The sequence below is a fragment of the Sceloporus undulatus genome, chromosome 3 (assembly GCF_019175285.1).
Source record: "Sceloporus undulatus isolate JIND9_A2432 ecotype Alabama chromosome 3, SceUnd_v1.1, whole genome shotgun sequence".
Taxonomy (NCBI): domain Eukaryota; kingdom Metazoa; phylum Chordata; class Lepidosauria; order Squamata; family Phrynosomatidae; genus Sceloporus; species Sceloporus undulatus.
Genome location: NC_056524.1, coordinates 256,588,828 through 256,606,386, shown reverse-complemented (window position 1 = coordinate 256,606,386; position 17,559 = coordinate 256,588,828). Strand labels below are relative to the sequence as shown.

General features: G+C 41.6%; 1 protein-coding gene across 1 annotated transcript in view; it reads left to right on the top strand.

Moving 5' to 3' along the window:
- LOC121926243 (spermatogenesis-associated protein 16-like) overlaps positions 1 to 17,559 on the top strand; it is a 79,358-nt gene that overhangs the window by 29,424 nt on the left and 32,375 nt on the right. The window contains exon 4 of the mRNA XM_042459049.1: positions 2,834 to 2,917. Coding sequence (XP_042314983.1) covers positions 2,834 to 2,917 — 84 coding nt within the window. The remainder of the gene's footprint in view (positions 1 to 2,833; positions 2,918 to 17,559) is intronic.

Genomic DNA, 17,559 nt, shown 5'->3' with positions numbered 1-17,559 from the left:
CAGACCACCCGTTTGGGGCGGCCTGCACCTGCCCCTTTCCCCACTGTATCGGGGCCTCAGCTGCCAGACCGGCAGCCTCTGAGGCCCCGATCCGCCACTTTCCAGGCCACTTCCCCGTGGCCTGGAAAGGGGTGTCCTTGGGGCTTCAAGACCCAAGGAGACCCCGCAGCAGCAGGGAGGAGGAGAAAGGGGCCACTTGGCTACGCCAGCGATGCAAACTGAAGGCTACGCGTAAAGAGCACTCTAAGTGCCCTCGCACAGCGCAAGGACGTCACGTCCGCACTGCCTCGTTTTGAGGTGGTGAGGTTGTGAGGTAATGGTGGCGGCCGTGTGGAATGGCCGCCGCCATTTTGTGCATGCTCCGCGCGTGCTAGAGTTGGGAGCGTCCGGAAAGGACGCTCCTTTCTAACCCTAGCACGCGCAGAGTGTGCACTTTTGGGCCCGTCTGTAAAAAAAACCTTCCTAGTGCAACTTTCTGATTCACAAACACATTGATCATAGAATCATAGAATCATAGAGTTGGAAGAGACCACTAGGGCCATCCAGTCCAACCCCCTGCCATGCAGGAAATCCAAATCAAAGCATTCCTGACAGATGGCCATCCAGCCTCTGTTTAAAGACCTCCAAGGAAGGAGACATGATGATGATGATGATGATGATGATGATGATGATGATGATGATGATGATGATGATGACAATTACTTTTTGTTTAATATTGAAAGATATCTGGGACTCTCAAATCACATTCAGTCAACCACTTCAAACCAGGAATGGATGAAGTGTGAGCCAGGAGCTTCATGCTGCCCACCCCCCACAAAATTTCTTATGAGGCTCCCAAAGGTCTTCTACCCACCCTTCTCAAAAGTTAACTTCTGTTTTGCTTCCTGTTTTTAAAAAAAGACCTTGCCTGTACCTAAAACAGCCTGAGTAACAGCAACATAGAGAAATTGCCTCCCACACTTGATATGGGGCTAAGGGGAACATTGATGATGCAGTAGTAGTAATAACTGTTGTTCTGGAGTACATGATGTATGTGAGAGTAGGACTTTCAGATTGCATGGGTATCCAAGATGCGCACCCACTAGCCTAGGTTATTGCCCACTCTAGCTTTAAACATATTGAATGGATCCAATCAAATTGGATTCTTCTCTGGGATGTATATATTGTAATCCTCGAGCTCAACATACTTTCCAGATAGGATGGACTATGGCTCCCCTCATTCCCATGTCCTCCAGTTGTCCCAGTATGTCAGGAATGGTCCCAATTAATGCTCTGTTTCCCACTTTTTAATTGCTTTTAAAACAACACCATTTCGCTTTCCTCCTCCCACTTCCCCCCTTTGTCCTCATCTTACTCCAATTGCTGCAAACAGTTGGAAGTGCAACAGTAGGAGGGGAGAGGAAAGGAGGAGGTAGAACCTTGCCCTCAGGCTCAGGCAAAAGCAAACAGATGCAGCAGCTCCTAGGTTCTGTGTTCTTCCTCATTACTATTGTTTGCCGTGTCTGATGTTGCTTGGCCCCAAGTGTCTTGATTTTTATCTGTGAAAAGCTAGACAGCATGTCCCACCCCTTGACTTCTGGTTTACCTCCTGTTTTTAGAAAAGGGCTCCCATGGCAGCAACATGATAAAATTACCTCCTTTACTCTCTATGGGGATACAGAGTTTTTTTTTAAAAAAATCTCCATTGTGGATTGCATGATGTCTGTACACATGGAGCTCCAAGGTCCCAAAGGGCTCCATTATGCCCCCTTGCCAACCCTGGTTGTTTCCTGCCCTAGTTTTAAATATATTGAAGGGATCCAAGCAAACAACATAATTCCTCAGGCTGGGAGGTCTCTTCCAACTCTGTGATTCTATGTATACAGTAATCATCCAGCTCGGGACAATTTCTCCCATCATTCCCAATCAGTATGGTCTTCTCCCATTTCCCTTAGGTTGTTCTAGCTAGGGCTGGGTGTATACCTATGTACCTCTTTCTAGGTTCTGTGGGGCAAATATAATTGAATATTGCAGATAAAAAATAGATGCAAATGCAATATAGAAATTACACAATAAAGAATTTACCTATTTCGTTCCATCCTAAACACATAACTGGAAATACTACTACCTAAGCCTACTCCTTAGTTCTGGCAACTATATCTCTTTTTCTACCTCTTTTCCACCTCCAGCAATCCCTCTTTCTGAACTCAGCTAATAAGTACAACCCCTTCTTTAGGGTTTCCTCACTAACTGGGCCAAATCAATAATTTATAGAGATTACATTTAGGATTGTTTAACTATTTTTATGAATCACCTAGCATGCCCCTGAGCTGAAAGGTATATTGTGATTTATTGGTTCATTTTTATATAGGCAAAATCCAGTCTGTTACACGCTGGAATCCTTATTAACTTCAGCACAATACATTTAACCCTTCTTTTGGTTCTTATACTGAAATTCATGAGACTTTAAAATGTGTTAAAATCTTCTTTGTTGGTGTTCTATATTTACAGAATGAAATAGTTTCAAACCTGCCTGTAATAAAGTAAATGCTTTTTATCTTTAAAGGCCCATATTCCAAAAGCACACATTTTTCTTACAACAGTTTCCTTACTGTTGGGCATTATTCATCCCACAGTAACACAAAGCAAATGTGGATGACACTAACTGACTGACACACACACACACACACACACACCAAAAAAAGTCCAAACAGTTGTGGTGCACATTGTGTGAAAGATGAGCAATAAAATCATCAGCGTACAAATGATTTTTTAATTAGGTTTTAATCTGTGTATTTAGAGAAGTTATTTCTGTGTGAATTCCATTCTGATAATTTTTATCTTGGTGTCACAGCTGCAGTCACTAATGGCAGATGCCATGGACACCCTCGAAGGAAGGAAAGGCGATAAAGAACGTGTCTGGAATAAAATAGAAAAGGTAAAAAAAAATAGTAGAAAAAGAAGTTGTTGCTGAAGACGCAGCAGTTAATGTTTGCTTAGAAGTAAAGGTCTGTCCCAGGGTCACACCTATTACGGAGTGTCTGCAAAAGTTTGTCACATTACATCAGGATCTTTTGCCTTGGAAAATTCATGACCAAACCACTCATCTTGTAAAGGGTTTTGTGTTTTGCAACAATAATCTCTCTTCTTCATAGCTCCTTTGCTGTAAGGCCTATGAGGGTGGTACAGAAAAGATGCTTGGAATGGTTGGTGGACATATGGCTACAACTTTAAGATGAATTGTGATAAGGACAGTCCCAGAAAATATATAATTCTACAGAAATCAAGCAGTTTTGCATGGAGCAGCAAGGAACTCTGATGATAGCTGCAGTCAGAAAAGTATAAGTATAGCTCCCGCCCTCCAGCTTCACGCAGCACAGCTGAAAGAAATAAGTTAGTAGTTATTTCCTGTTTACCATATCATCCAAACCCTAAACTGTGGTTAATATTTACCATGGTAGTGAAAATCAGACATTTCTGATTCTCTTTCACTTTAACCACAGTTTTCCATACCATCTGAACTATAAACTGTGGCTAATTTTTTACAATAGTTAATGAAAATAAGCTAATTTCATGAACAAATGTGAAAACATGCCAGCTTCCTAAGCTAAGTTTGAAGTTGGTTGTTTTCATTCATCATAGTTATGACTGGCTACAGAATTTCAGGGTTCAAAAGATTTGGCAAATAGCTACTTGTTGTCTTGGGTGTGTGTAATCTGTTTTGTTGTGAAACCTGTTGTGTAGGCTATTGTACTCCTCCCTCATGTATCAGGTTCATAGTCCATAGGTGCTCTTACATCCATCATGGTCAATACAGAGTCAGAGACTTGAAACACCTTTTATAAATGTAGCCTGCTATGTTTACTACAATCCTGCCAGGAGAAAAATGCTCTTGAAATGTTGTTCTTGCCCTAGTAACCTCTCATTTGGATTATTACAATGTGTTCTATGGGATACTTTTCAAAATTATTTGGAAGCTTTGTCATTCTAAAAGAAATGTACTAGCACTGGGGCCAGGTCTGCATAGGCCAGAATACTTTGGGAGCAGCCTGGAGTATTCTGGACCCAGAGCTGCCCCAATGTCTCTCTGTTACCTTGGGCTCTCTGTTGCAATGCCAGTTGGTTATTCACATGTACATCCTGCTGTGCTGGCCAGCACCACCCCTGCTGGTACAAGTCACTCACTCTAAGGTCAGATTCCATGGCTGGGCACCTCATTCTGATCTCAGAGTTAGGGGTTCACACTAGTGGCGGTGGTGCTGTGCAGTACAGTGGGACACATTGTAAACAGCCACCCAACAGCATCACAACAAAGGGCTCTGAATCTCCAGGAAGAACCAGAGCAAGATGTATTTTTTCTAAAAAAAAAAAAAAAAAAAAAAAAAGGTGTTATACCTTGGGTTCATGGAGCCAGTGTGGCATAGTGGTTTGAGTGTTGGATTATGACTCTGAAGACCAGGGTTCGACTCCCAGCTTGGCCATGAAACTTGATCTTGAGCAAGTCACAAACTCTCAGTCTCAGGGGAAGGCAGTGGCAAATATCCTCTCAACACATCTTGTCAAGAAAAACCCATGATAGGTTCCTCTTAGGGTCGCCATAAGTCAGAAACAACTTGAAGGCAAACAACAACAAAAAAAACAACAGTACCTTGGATTCAGTCCTGAACTGTCCATATATCATTTGGACAGTTCACACTAGAACTAGGTTTTGGGCCCTGCACTATCCAAACCGGTCACTGTGGGAATGGGGGGAGGATGTTTTGTTTGGCCCGTGTGGGCAACCTCTGGAGGATAAGGTTACATTTTGCCAGTACATTTTGCCATCTGCACTAGCTGTGGTTCCATTTCCAGGCCAATCTGAAGTCTTGCTTTCAACTTTTAAAGCCCTAATGGTTTAGGGCCAGCTTATCTGAAGAAACATTACCTCTCATGTCTAACTATCTACATTCTCAGGCCTTCTCCTTCAGGTGCCTTACTCCAAATGAGGTAAGGTTCAGAAACTTCTGTTAGTCTCTTACATTGAGCTATAAGAGAAGGGGCCTTTTTACTGGTAGCACTCCCATCTGTGAAATGTCTTTCCCCGCCGAGAGCCTTGCCAATGTTATGGTCTTTTCAGATCCAGGGAAGAATTTTTAATTCCTCTAGACTTTTAATGAAGTATTTTAGTGCTTTTCGATCAAAGCGTTCTTCAGCTTTGCTACTGGTACCAGTTTCATTTTATATGCTGTACTGTTTTTATTTTTGCTGCTAATTTTATCTTGGTTTTATTATGCACTGCTGCTAATTACAGTTTATGGTTTGTGCTTTATTTTTAATGTTTTGTAAACTGTCCAAAGAACTTTGATTAGTGGGTGGTTTAAAGTGCAATCAGTCAATTAGTTTGGAGTTAATAGAAGCAAAGCTTTTGAATGTCTCCTCTGTGCCTGCAATAGAGGAGGAGCACACGAGCCCTTAGGGAGCTCATTCTCATAATGTTAAAGTGTGGTTGAGCATTTACATACAAAACCATTCTTTGTTGTGACACAAAACAATAACCACTAGTTGTGATATGCTGTGGTATGAATATTACCACACATTGTGATATGAATATTCTGGCTTCACTAGCAGCATAAGTGAAATAAGCAAGTCAAAATGATGGTAACTTGTTGAATGTCCTCAAAGAGGATGTGTGTTTTTATCCCAACCCTTACTGTATTTCAGCAAGTGATATTTTTATATAGACAAAAGGTAGATATTTAAAAATACGGGAGGTGGGGGTATATGGCTCATGTTGCATATGCTTTGGAAAATATGTTTTTAACTAATATTGGCTGGTATCCTGTTTTAGTGACTTGAGTGCTTGTAATTACCTATTCAGACAAGGCACAGACTGTGTACAAAAACCTCCCACCACCCAGGAGCTGTCAAACCTCAGAATGGCTCCTGATGCTCATTCTTACAAGAAGGAAAGGGAGAGCATGGCAGATGATTCAATATCTGGCTGATTTAGGCTTCTCAGGGAAGGAAAAAGTTGATGAACTCCATTTTAGGCTGCACCTTCATTTCTTCCATTGCCTAGACCAAAGTGAGACCTGTTGTTTGTTTGTGGTCTAAATCTCCTCCTTCTTTCTTTCTTTCTTTCCCCACCAGTAAGCAACAGCTGAATGTGGCCTAAATATCCTAAAGGCAACAGATACCAGGTGCTGTATATTTCAGAGTAATGGAAGTGATGAAGGGTTAGCCCTGGTTAAAACTTATATGGGATACTGCCAACAAATAGCAGGTGCTCTGGGTTATATTTCAGAGTAATGATCTGGCCAAATCATATCTGAGTATTCCTTTCCTAAGAAAACCATATGAAATTCACAGGGTCACCATAAGTTGACAGGAGACTTGCAAGTACATACACACATACACACAAGTGTCAGCTGTCAGGTAATAGGAAGGCAGTAGGAAATAGCTTCTCCCAGGCTGTGGAACTCCCTTCCCCTGGAACTCTGGTTGGCCCCTTCCCTGCTCTCTTTCTGTCAGCAAGTGAAAGTGTTTCTATTCAGGCAAGCCTTTAATATTTAATTTATATAGCAGTAGTCTTTCCTTATGTTGAACATAAATAATGACCACTGGTGGCGCAGTGGTTAAATGCCTGTACTGCAGCCATTCACTCGAAACCACAAGGTTGCGAGTTCAAGACCAGCAAAAGGGCCCAAGCTCGACTCAGGCTTGCATCCTTCCGAGGTCGCTAAAATGAGTACTCAGACTGTTGGGGGCAAATTAGCTTACTTGCTGTTCACCGCTATGATCTTTGGAATAGCGGTATATAAATAAAACAAATTATTATTATTATTATTTATGTTCAACATTGTGTAATGAGAACCTACACAAATTCGAATTACACAACGAAGAAATAGAAATAGTAAAAGAATTCTCATACCTGGGATCAAACATTGATAGAAATGGAGACTGTTGCCAGGAAATCAAAAGAAGATTAAGAATGGGAAGGACAGCTATGAAAGAACTAGAGAAGATCCTAAAATGCAAGGATATATAACTGAGCACAAAAGTTAGAATCGTACAAGGCATTGTATTCTCCCTAGAAGCCAAGATGACAAAACTCAGGTTGTCATACTTTGGACACATCATGAGAAGGCATGAATCATTGGGGGGGAAAACAGTAATACTAGGAAAGGTAGAGAGAAGTAGAGAGGAAGGCCACATGCAAGTTGGATGGACTTTATTCAAGAGATCATGAGTATGAGTTTGCAGGAGTTGAGCAGAGCATTGGAAGACAGAGGGTCTTGGAGATGTCTCATCAGCAGGATTGCCATGGGTTGAGATTGACTCGAGGGCAGTTAACAACAACAAAAGCAGTAGTTCATGTACAAAGTTTTATGCTGTGCTGTACTAACTTTTATTAGTAGGTTTTAAATGTATTTTGAACTGGTTTTAACAAATTTTAAAAAATACTACTGATATTTTATTATTTTTTAACTTTTGTAAAATAAGATTTTAACTACTTATTTTAAAATACTGAAAGCCACCTTGGGTCCTACCCCTGGAGAAATAAATAAATTCAATAAATAAATAAATAAATAAATAAGAAAGTTAAGGAACTGCACACGTGGCGCTATGTGCAAATACAGCATATTGACCAGCCAGCTTCAAAATGGAGTTGAAGACCATCCTGTTTTGAGAAGCGTTCCCAGGCATTGCACGATTGTCACTTGCTATTTGATGTTCTTTTTGTTGCCTGTTTTATTGAACCATTTCCTGTATTGCTATGCATTTTATATGTATTATCCTATTATTTCTTAGATTGTATGCCATGGGCAGGTTTACTCTTTTATATTTATTGTTTTTATGTAAAGTGCTGTGCAAATCTACAGCACTATATTAATAATAATAATAATAATAATAATAATAATAATAATAATAATAATCCACTAACACCTTTCACAACTGGTTGCAGGACTTGGACAATGGGGGGTGGACTATAGTATTAGATACCACACTTGTGCTAACTCTAAAAATGTACAACTAGTGGTACAAGAATTTCACCATGCAGGGAGCAGTGTAGTGTAGTAGTTTGAGCAGTGGACTATGACTCTGGAGACCAGGGTTCAAATCTCCACTCAGCCATGGAAATGCACAGGGTGACCTTAGGCATCTCACTCTCTCTCATCCTTAGAAAGAGACAAAGGAAACCCTTCCTCTCAACAAATGTTGCCAAGAAAACCCCATGTTAGGCTCACTTTAGGGTCCCCATAAGTTGCGAACAACTTGAAGGCACATAACTACAACAACAAACTGGTGCAGAAGCCCTAGTACGAATGAGTGGGTGCAGGCCTGTTATCATCAAAGATGAGTGCCTATGCAGTCATGCTGGCTGAAGATTTCTTGGAGTAGTTCCTCCCATCAAAAAAATAATGTTGCCAAGCTCTGAATCCTTTGTGTGCATCAGACCCACATTAGCACCAAAGCATCATTAGATATTAAACCTAACATTCCTTTGTTCAGCCAAGTAAGACCAAGGTGTCTCAAGCTAATTAAAATAAAGTACAGTTGGAAAAATATAAAAGGATTTGGCCATGTTTGGAATGGGTATTTGTCAGGAGACTTACATAAAGTATAATCCTTGGACTCCTTCTACAGCACACATATCTAAAAGAGATAAGAAAACAATCATGCCTTGTTTTGCTAACTGGTGGCTCATGATGCATGTACAGGATGCCTTCCTAGGCATATATTTGCTTGTTGTGATTTGTCCCTGGAGCACCCAGAAAAACAAACTGTCCTTTTTTCCTGTGTGTTTTAGCTCAAGGAATAAATAATGCAAACTCAAGCCATTTCCAAGCTCTTCTCTACTATTTGATCTTCCATTTGCTTACAGAGTCCACAGGAGAAGCCTTTTAGAAATAATAAATGCAATTTGCATTGTGTTATTAATGCAATCAGTGGCATCAGAATAAATACAAATTAACTAGATCAGGTTATCATCAACCATTTTCTCTTCACTGTTGAAGGCACAACCACTTCACGCTGCCACAGACAGACACTCTACTGACAACAACTGAGCTTTGATGCTTACAAGATCTGGTAGATTTTCCATCATTAAATTTCCACGCAGTATTAATGAATTCACTCTGAAATATAAAACTGAAATATGTTCTTATCCCTATCCATATTATAGAATCAGAGAGTTGGAAGAGGCCACAAGGGCCATTCAGTCCATTCCCCTGCCATGCAGGGATAAACAAACAAAGCACTCCTGACAAATGGCCAGTCCTAGCTAGTCTTTCTAGCTAGAATAGCCGTATGCCTTATTTTTCAGTGGATAGTATTGTATTTGAAGGGCTATTTAGTTCAAATCTATTTACCCTCCAATATTTCACAAATGAAAATGGGTGGCAAAGCAACATAGAAGTGTGTTTAAGATGACAGAAGTTATTCATGAGGAAGAAAAGACAAGTTTAGAGATGCTGCAGCAGCTTGCTTTTGCCTGAGACTACTGGAAAGGGCAAGATTCCACACATCTTCTCCCTCCTCCTAAGTTAATTACATGCAAACTACATTTGCACTTTGGAATTCAGTTTGCAGCAATGGAATTAAGCTAAGGACAAGGGGGTAGAGAAAATGGGGCATTTTAAAAGCAGATGAGAAAAGATTCGTTGGATTAATTGAGACAGTTGGAAGATATTAATCTGATTTAAAAGGTAATGAACCACAAGAAGAAAGAGCAGCAGTGGCCTTGAAGCTGCCCATCAAGAGTTTGCAGTTTGGACAGCAGACTCAACAACAGTTGAGCACAAAAGTCATCTGGTCACAGCCTTTCCCCACTAAAGTGGGATTATTGTCTTTCTATTTTAATTATAGTTACTAAATATGGTAAGTACTGTAATACAGTAAGTTAAGGGGAAGGCACTTGACTTGACTTGACTTGACCTGAGGGAGGGAAACCATTGCCATAAGGGGAGGATGTGTAAAATGGAAATCTTGTTCGCCTGAGGAGGGAGGGAAAAGGATACCTAGCATTAATTAATAAAAATTATAAATTTTCCCTTCATATTATGCCAAACAGCTACTGGGCAGCAACAGTGGTAAAGGGTGAGACTGGAGTGAGATCTTTCAGTGACAATGGCAATAGCACCATAGCTAACACTTGTTAGTACTGCACAGAGGGAGGCATCAGTAAACCTCATTTTGAGGAACTTATAGGTTTACCTTTCTAGTAAACCCTAGAATGAGAGAATCCAATGGAAAACAAGAGTTTGTCACAGGATGCAGTAGCACTGTGACTAATGATAAAACTGAGGTCAAGCTGAAAGGAAGTTCAGCTGTTGATGTGCTCAGAGGTGAAAGGAAAATCCAAAGCAGAACAACACATATAATAGGAATATAGAATTTGAGAAGCATGACTCAGGGAAAGCTAGAAACAGTCAAAAAAGAAATGGAACGTATAAACATTGCAATATTGGTTACACTGAGGGATCTAAAATAAGTGATAGAGGTTTAGGGTAAAATTAGAAGCTGCTAAAAAATTAGAAGCTTCTAGAAACAGAGAGAAGAAAAGTGATTTCTTCACAGTGCAGACAGAAGGAAGAATATTGTACATCACCCTGAACTCCTTGGACATCAGGGTAGAATTAAATAAAATGATTAATGACTTAATTGCTTCCTGACAGGAGCAAGATGTTAACTGAGGCAGGTGTCATCTAGCTCATACTTTTGAGGTCAAACTATGTGTTGCATTAAACAATACAAGTTTGCCTTGAGTAACAAATCATTTGGAAGAGATGGGTGATTGTCATTGTGACTGCATGGGGAGAGATTTAACCCCTTTTTCTACGCACCAGCCACAACCTTAAATTCTGCATATGTTGTATATATAGCTTCTACTTTGTAAGAAGGAAGAGAGAGACTCTAAAATAACATCAATTTTGGCCTAAAGTCAGTACTATACAGATACTGTATACCTCAGTTAATGAAATAGATGCGTTTCTTGGAATTTCTTCTTTAACAGGAAATTTGGTATCAGAGACAGAAATAACATGGAAAGAATAGGGATATTTTCCTACACCTCAAAAAGTTGAGCAGTTCAACATGTTTCAGCAATATTTTCATTCAAATGTAACAACACACACATGTAAACAATTAAGTCAGGTAAGCTTTGCCTTCTAGAGCAGTCATTCTTAGCCTTCTCTTTACCAGGGCCCCCTTTGAAAGATCTTTTGATGCAGATCCTAAAGTGCATAAAATACTGCATTTAATATATCTCTTGACTTGAGATGGCTGGGGTTGCCTTGCATTCCTGTTGCTGTACAGCCACAGAAGAAAGAGGCAGGGAAGGCAGGATGGCAAGTGAGGAAAGAGACAGGGCACCATGTGCCCCCCTCCTCAAAGCATAGTAAGAGTGCCTGACAGAGGAGGGAGGGAGGGAGAAACTTTGCTCCCCACCACTTGCCTAGGCCACCTTCCCAGGCTCCTTACCTCCGCTACACCTGGTGCCTCTATGTGTGCCCTGGCTGTGGTCAGTCAGAGAAAGAGGCAGGAAGGACAGGTAAGCCTCCTGTGGACCCCTTGCTATCATGACCCTCCAGGGGTCTGCAGACCAAAGGTTAAGAACTGTGGTCTAGACGCCACTTGAAGGCTTCTCCCAAAAGGCATCCAGGGATAACTTTGTCTTCCACCAGCTTCCACTTTTATTTTGATGGCCAAAGCTACAGATCCATGCAGATTTATCTACTTTTTCTTTTTCTCTCTGTTTTGCTGTTCATGCATGGTCAGAAAAAATTCATGAGGCAGCTACTGTTTACCTTACCTGCTGTAGGCAGGCACATATGACTAGAGCAGGATCAGCTAGAGTAGAATTCTGTAGTTTCCCATTTCAAGCTTCATTATATGTTTACTCAGACATGCTAGTGCAGCTTTGCACCGAGACACTTACAGTTGTCCCTCCGTTTGTGCAGGCTTCGAATCCATGTCCCTCACTTACTCACCAGAGGCAAACAAAGGGACTTAAAATGGGGTGTGTGCCTGTGGGTACCTGCGTGGGCTCACCACCATTCAAGCCGATAGGGCTTGAATATCAGCGGATTTTCATTTTGCGGGGGGGGGGAGGCAGAACAGATCCCCTGAAAAAATGGAGGGGCAACTGTATTTCTCCAGGCCTGTTTCACCATTCCCCACGTGTCAATACTGCTACAAAGCTTACATCTTGACAAAGTGTGAGGTGGCAAAGGGGGAGTAGGGTGAGCATGATTTTTTTTAAAAAAAAACCAACAACTAAAAAGTAGCCTTGTTAACTGAGGTGCTTTACAGAGTGCCCAAAAAGGGCGCTCTACCGGCACCCATGTGTATAGGGCGCCACCATTTTTACGCCCCCAGTACATACTAGGGGTGAGGCCTGATTGGATGTTGCGTCCTCAGCCAACCCCTAGTACGTACTGGGGGTGGAGCAAAGGCCCGTTATGCCTGCATAAGAACAGATCCTAAAAATGTGATAAATGGGTTTTGCACCAACATCTTAATTTGGAGAAACAAAAGATGTACAGCAGAAAAAGTGTTGTAGCATGGAATATTTCTACTGAGTACTAGCCAGCTGGGTGTGCCCTTTCCCAAGGTGGAACATTCCCAATTTTCCCTTTTTTTCCTTACCAGTTTTCCCTTTTTCCTTTCCCAATACTCATTTCTCACTGGGCTGATTGCTGTCCATGCTGTTCCCCTTTTTCCTCTTAAATCTGGTGTCACGAAGCTCTCCAGGTGTTGTTGGATTGCTCCTCACCATCTCTTTCATTGGTAAGGGCTGCTAGGACTTACAGTTCAACAACATCTGGATGATTGGACTACACGATTCCTACATCTGGCCTATAGTTCTCTATGCCATTGAAAAATTTTGATTAATCTTAGCCAACTGCTGCTAATACCACCACCTCCACCATCCCAGGTATGAACCAGGTCATAAAAGTCCCTAAATAAAGTTCACTGTTAGGATGTACTGGAAAGAGAACAACATATGCCCCACAGCCTAATTTTAAATGCCATCTGCAAGCCATGAGTTCAGACCTCTGCCAGGCACTATCTGCCCCTGTCCCAGTAGCCCATCAAGTGGAGGGGGGAAAAGAGGGAAATCAGGGAATGTAGCAGGATGAGTGTGGGGGGGGAGGGAGGGGATGCCAGGAAAAGGGAGGGGATGTGGGGGGAGGGAGGAACAGCCCACCCACCTTAAGGTCTAACCTTACCAACCACTGGCATGCAAACTTACTCCCAATGTAGCCATCAGAAAAAACCAGGGATCTCCAATATGTGGGTCACATTTGCCTTTCTGAAGTCTCTCCTCCTTCTAAACTAATAAGGAGAGGCTCATCTACTTTTGGATCTGAACCTACCCACCACTGCATTGCAGGCTTGCACCCAGTGTAGCCACAAGAGAAAAACAAGGACCTCTAGTCTGTGGGACACATTTGGCCCGTGGTAAGTCTAGGTCTCCCTAACACTCCAGAAACCACCCTTCTCCTCTAAATTACTGAGAAACATGAAAGGAATCCATTATCTCTCTGACTGTTGATTCCATTTTCTACCCTCAGTGGTCATTTCCAGCTTCACTCCCCTTCCTTCCCTGAATGGCAAAGGGAGAGGAGGAGAAAAACTCATTGCTCTCAGAAAGCATATGTAAACACTAGCAAAGAGTCTGTTGCAAAGCCTCGTTCCCTGCCAAAGTGCTTAGTGGAAAAGCTCCATCCTTGCATATTGGCCAGGTACCAGAGAATGTCAGGGTTGGGTGGGGGTATCCCAAACTCTTTTTCCGGATGGTTGCTCACTGTTTGCAGAAAGGTTTAGACATAGCAGAGGGAAGAACAGTCAAGCATGTCATTCCTTCCTAACTGGGGTTCTTTTCAACCCTACATCATTTAATTTGGCTCAAATGTGCTTATGTTAATAGTTGGTCAAACGGATCCAACAGGCTGAGACATCACAATGCATGGATACACATCTCACTGCCACCTGTTCCAGAGAAAGAGGGAGAAATTCCCCACAATCACAGACTCAGATTTGCTCTTTTGTCTTTATTGCTACCAAATTAATTTACACATGCTGGAGAAAATAACCACAATGTAATCCTGCACAATTATTCTGTTAAATGAAGAGTGCTGATACTGTCATCCCTACTCATGAAGTTTGGCTGCTGTAGGAGAAGCAGCTGTTGTGCTTAATGAAACCGCCTTTCCCTCTGAAGCAGCAGAATAACGGCTGCAGTGCATGTTTTCCAAACAGTTCAAAAAGGCAGTGTGGCAACCAGGAAAATTTGTGTTAGGTGCTGTGCACATCTTTTGAAAGCAATATGCATCCCTCCCTCAGCATGCAAAGCAAAACCATAAGAAAACAGAAGAGCCTGACAACGTGTCCTGTGAAAATTTATTTTCCAAATGAGCTTGGGTGCATTTGACAGCTAGGCCTAGATATCAACAAGGTATGTAACTGCAGAGCGGACAAGGACCAAATTTTGTCTCTGTGCCTGATGTGGAGTCCAGGGATGCATTCAGGCTGTCATTGCATCATTTGGGGCTGCTTTTTTGTCTAATTATCAACTGATTTTTTTAAAAAAAAACTTTTTGTGGTTTGGCAGATTAGGGACTCTGGTGAGAATAGAAGATACACAATTCCACATTTGCAGCTGGTTTGGGATCGTTTTGGTCAATGGTGGAGGGGGGAAGCACACTCAAATCAGCCTTGGGCCCCATACAGACAGGCCAAAATAAAGCTGCTTTGGGTCACTTTGGAGGTATGCTGTTTAAATGATGCTTGTGTCCTCAGAGTCTGGAAGCTGCACCAAAGCTGTGTTCCAGTCCTTAGGACTGTAGTGTGGCTTTGGTGTGGCTTCCGGCCTCTTAGGACAGATGCATCATTTAAACAGCATACCTCCAAAGTTACCCGAAGCAGCTTTATTTTGGTCTGTCTATATAGGGCCAAAGATTGGCAAGGTTTTTTAAAACTTGTTTATGCATTCAGGGGCTAGACTTTATGTTTTATATATTCAGTCATTCATTCATTCAAATATTTATATCCCACCCTCTATACAGAGCTCTCAGGGAAATGTACAATATAAGCAATCTAATAAAATTTAAAACAATGTTTAAAATAATTTTAAAAGGTTAAAAACATATAAACTAGTTAACCAATTAGAAGACAGATTTTTTTTTACAAAGTGTTAAAGTATTTTAAAATAGTTTTAAAACTGAACTGAAACCATGCATATGGGTGGTTTTGTAAGGAAAGGCTTTTGGGGCTTTCCCATTCCTAATGCAGTAGAATGTTAGGTCTCCATGGCTTACTCACACCACTGTCCCCTCTTTGTACCTACTCCCTGATGTGGAAGAACAGCCAGGGGATTTTGAGGACAAGCTCTGATTGCCACTGACCAAGCACAAGGTCACACCAAAGCATTTGCTGATCACTCTTGTACATCTGGTGCTTACAGGTACTATAGGTGCAATGCAGGCAACCCCACACCTGATCAATGACCAAGAAAATGGAGCTTTGCCTAGCTGCCTGGCTGCTCTTGCACAATGATGACATTGAGCATGGAGGTACAGAATATTTTGTTGCACAACTGTGGTGTACATAAGCTGCACTAGTATATATTACAAGTATCTTTTAGCAACAGGATCCTGGCCCTCTTTTTCGCTTTCTGTTTAATATGTTAAGAAGAAAAGAATATTGTTTGCTAATATGTTAATTTTGGGGCTAGCAGGAGGATCACTTGCTGGCCACTATGGGTATTGACAACTTGGAGCGTTGTTGTTGTTTTAACTAGGATCTCCTACCTTGCGTGGCCAAGCATGGAGAGTAGGAGATTCTGGGGGCTGTAGTCCTCATAAGTAATTTTTCAAGCACGTGATACTGCATTCTCCTTGACTGTGTTCACTGTTTGACTAAGTGCTAGTTGTTTGCTCTCAAGTCAACTTCAACTTATGATGATCCCATGAGCAAGATACTTCTAACTGCCCCAGTCATCTGCTGCCCCAGATATCTCCTTATTTCTGCCATGGTTCCAGTGAGATTCCTCCTTCCTATCCTGGCCTCTAGTTCTCCGTGATTAATTTTCTTGGCAGCAGTGAAGGATATGCCTTCTGCAATTATACTACTATAACACTGTGCTTACTTTACTGCAGTGGGTTTCACCAGATCTTTAGATATAGAATGGGATATCAATATTTTAATTAAATAAATTCATAGAATCATAGAATCGTAGAGTTGGAAGAGACCACTAGGGCCATCCAGTCTAACCCCATTCTGCCATGCAGAAAATCACAATCAAAGCATCCCCGACAGATGGCCATCCAGCCTCGGTTTGAAGACCTTTAAGGAAGGAGACTCCACTACACTCCAAGGGAGTGTGTTCCACTGTCGAACAGCCCTTACTGTCAGGAAGTTTCTCCTAATGTTGAGGTGGAATCTCTTTTCCTGGAGCTTGCATCCATTGTTCCGGGTCCTGTTCTCTGGAGTAGCAGAAAACAAGCTTGCTCCCTCCTCAACATTACATCCTTTCAAATATTTAAATAGGGCTATCATATCACCTCTTAACCTTCTTTTCTCCAGACTAAACATCCCCAACTCCCTAAGTCGTTCCTCATAGGGCATGGTTTCCAGACCTTTCACCATTTTAGTCGCCCTCCTTTGGACATGCTCCAGTTTCCCAATGTCCTTTTTGAATTGTGGTGCCCAGAACTGGACACAATATTCCAGGTGGGGCCTGACCAAAGCAGAATTGAGTGGCACTATTACTTCTCTTAATCTAGACACCTTACTTTTATTGATGCAGCCTAAAATTGCATTTGCCTTTTTAGTTGCCGTATCGCACTGTTGACTCATGTTCAACTTGTGGTCTACTTGGACTCCAAGATCCCTTTCACATGTAGTTTCATTCAGCCAGGTGTCCCCCATCCTATATCTGTGCATTTCATTTTTTTGCCCTAAGTGCAGTACCTTACATTTCTCCGTGTTGAATTTCATTTTGTTAGCTTTGGCCCAATTTTCTAATCTGTTCAGGTCATTCTGAATCTTGATCCTGTCCTCTGGGGTATTGGCTATTCCTCCTAATTTGGTGTCATCTGCAAATTTGTTAAGTATGCCCCAAATTTGGTCCTCCAAGTCATTGATAAAGATGTTGAATAGCACTGGGCCCAGGACAGAGCCCTGTGGGACCCCACTGGTCACTTCTCTCCAGGATGAAAAAGAGCCATTGTTGAGCACCCTTTGGGTCCGGCCAGTCAACCAATTGCAAATCCATGTAACAGTTACTTTGTCAAGCCCACATTTTACAAGCTTTTTTGCAAGAATATTATGGGGAACTTTGTCAAAGGCCTTACTAAAATCACTTTTATTTGATAAAAAAAATAAAAACCAAAGTAAGCAGAATTGGAAATGTAGCTGTTAATTTGGGGCTCATTGAGATTGGTGATTTGTGTCAGGTATAAGATATAAGATAACCAGTGTGGTATAGTGTTTTGAATGTTGGACTAGCACTCTGGAGACCAGGATTTAAATCACTGCTCAGGCATGGAAACCTATTGGGTGACTTTGGACAAATCATATGCACTTTGACTC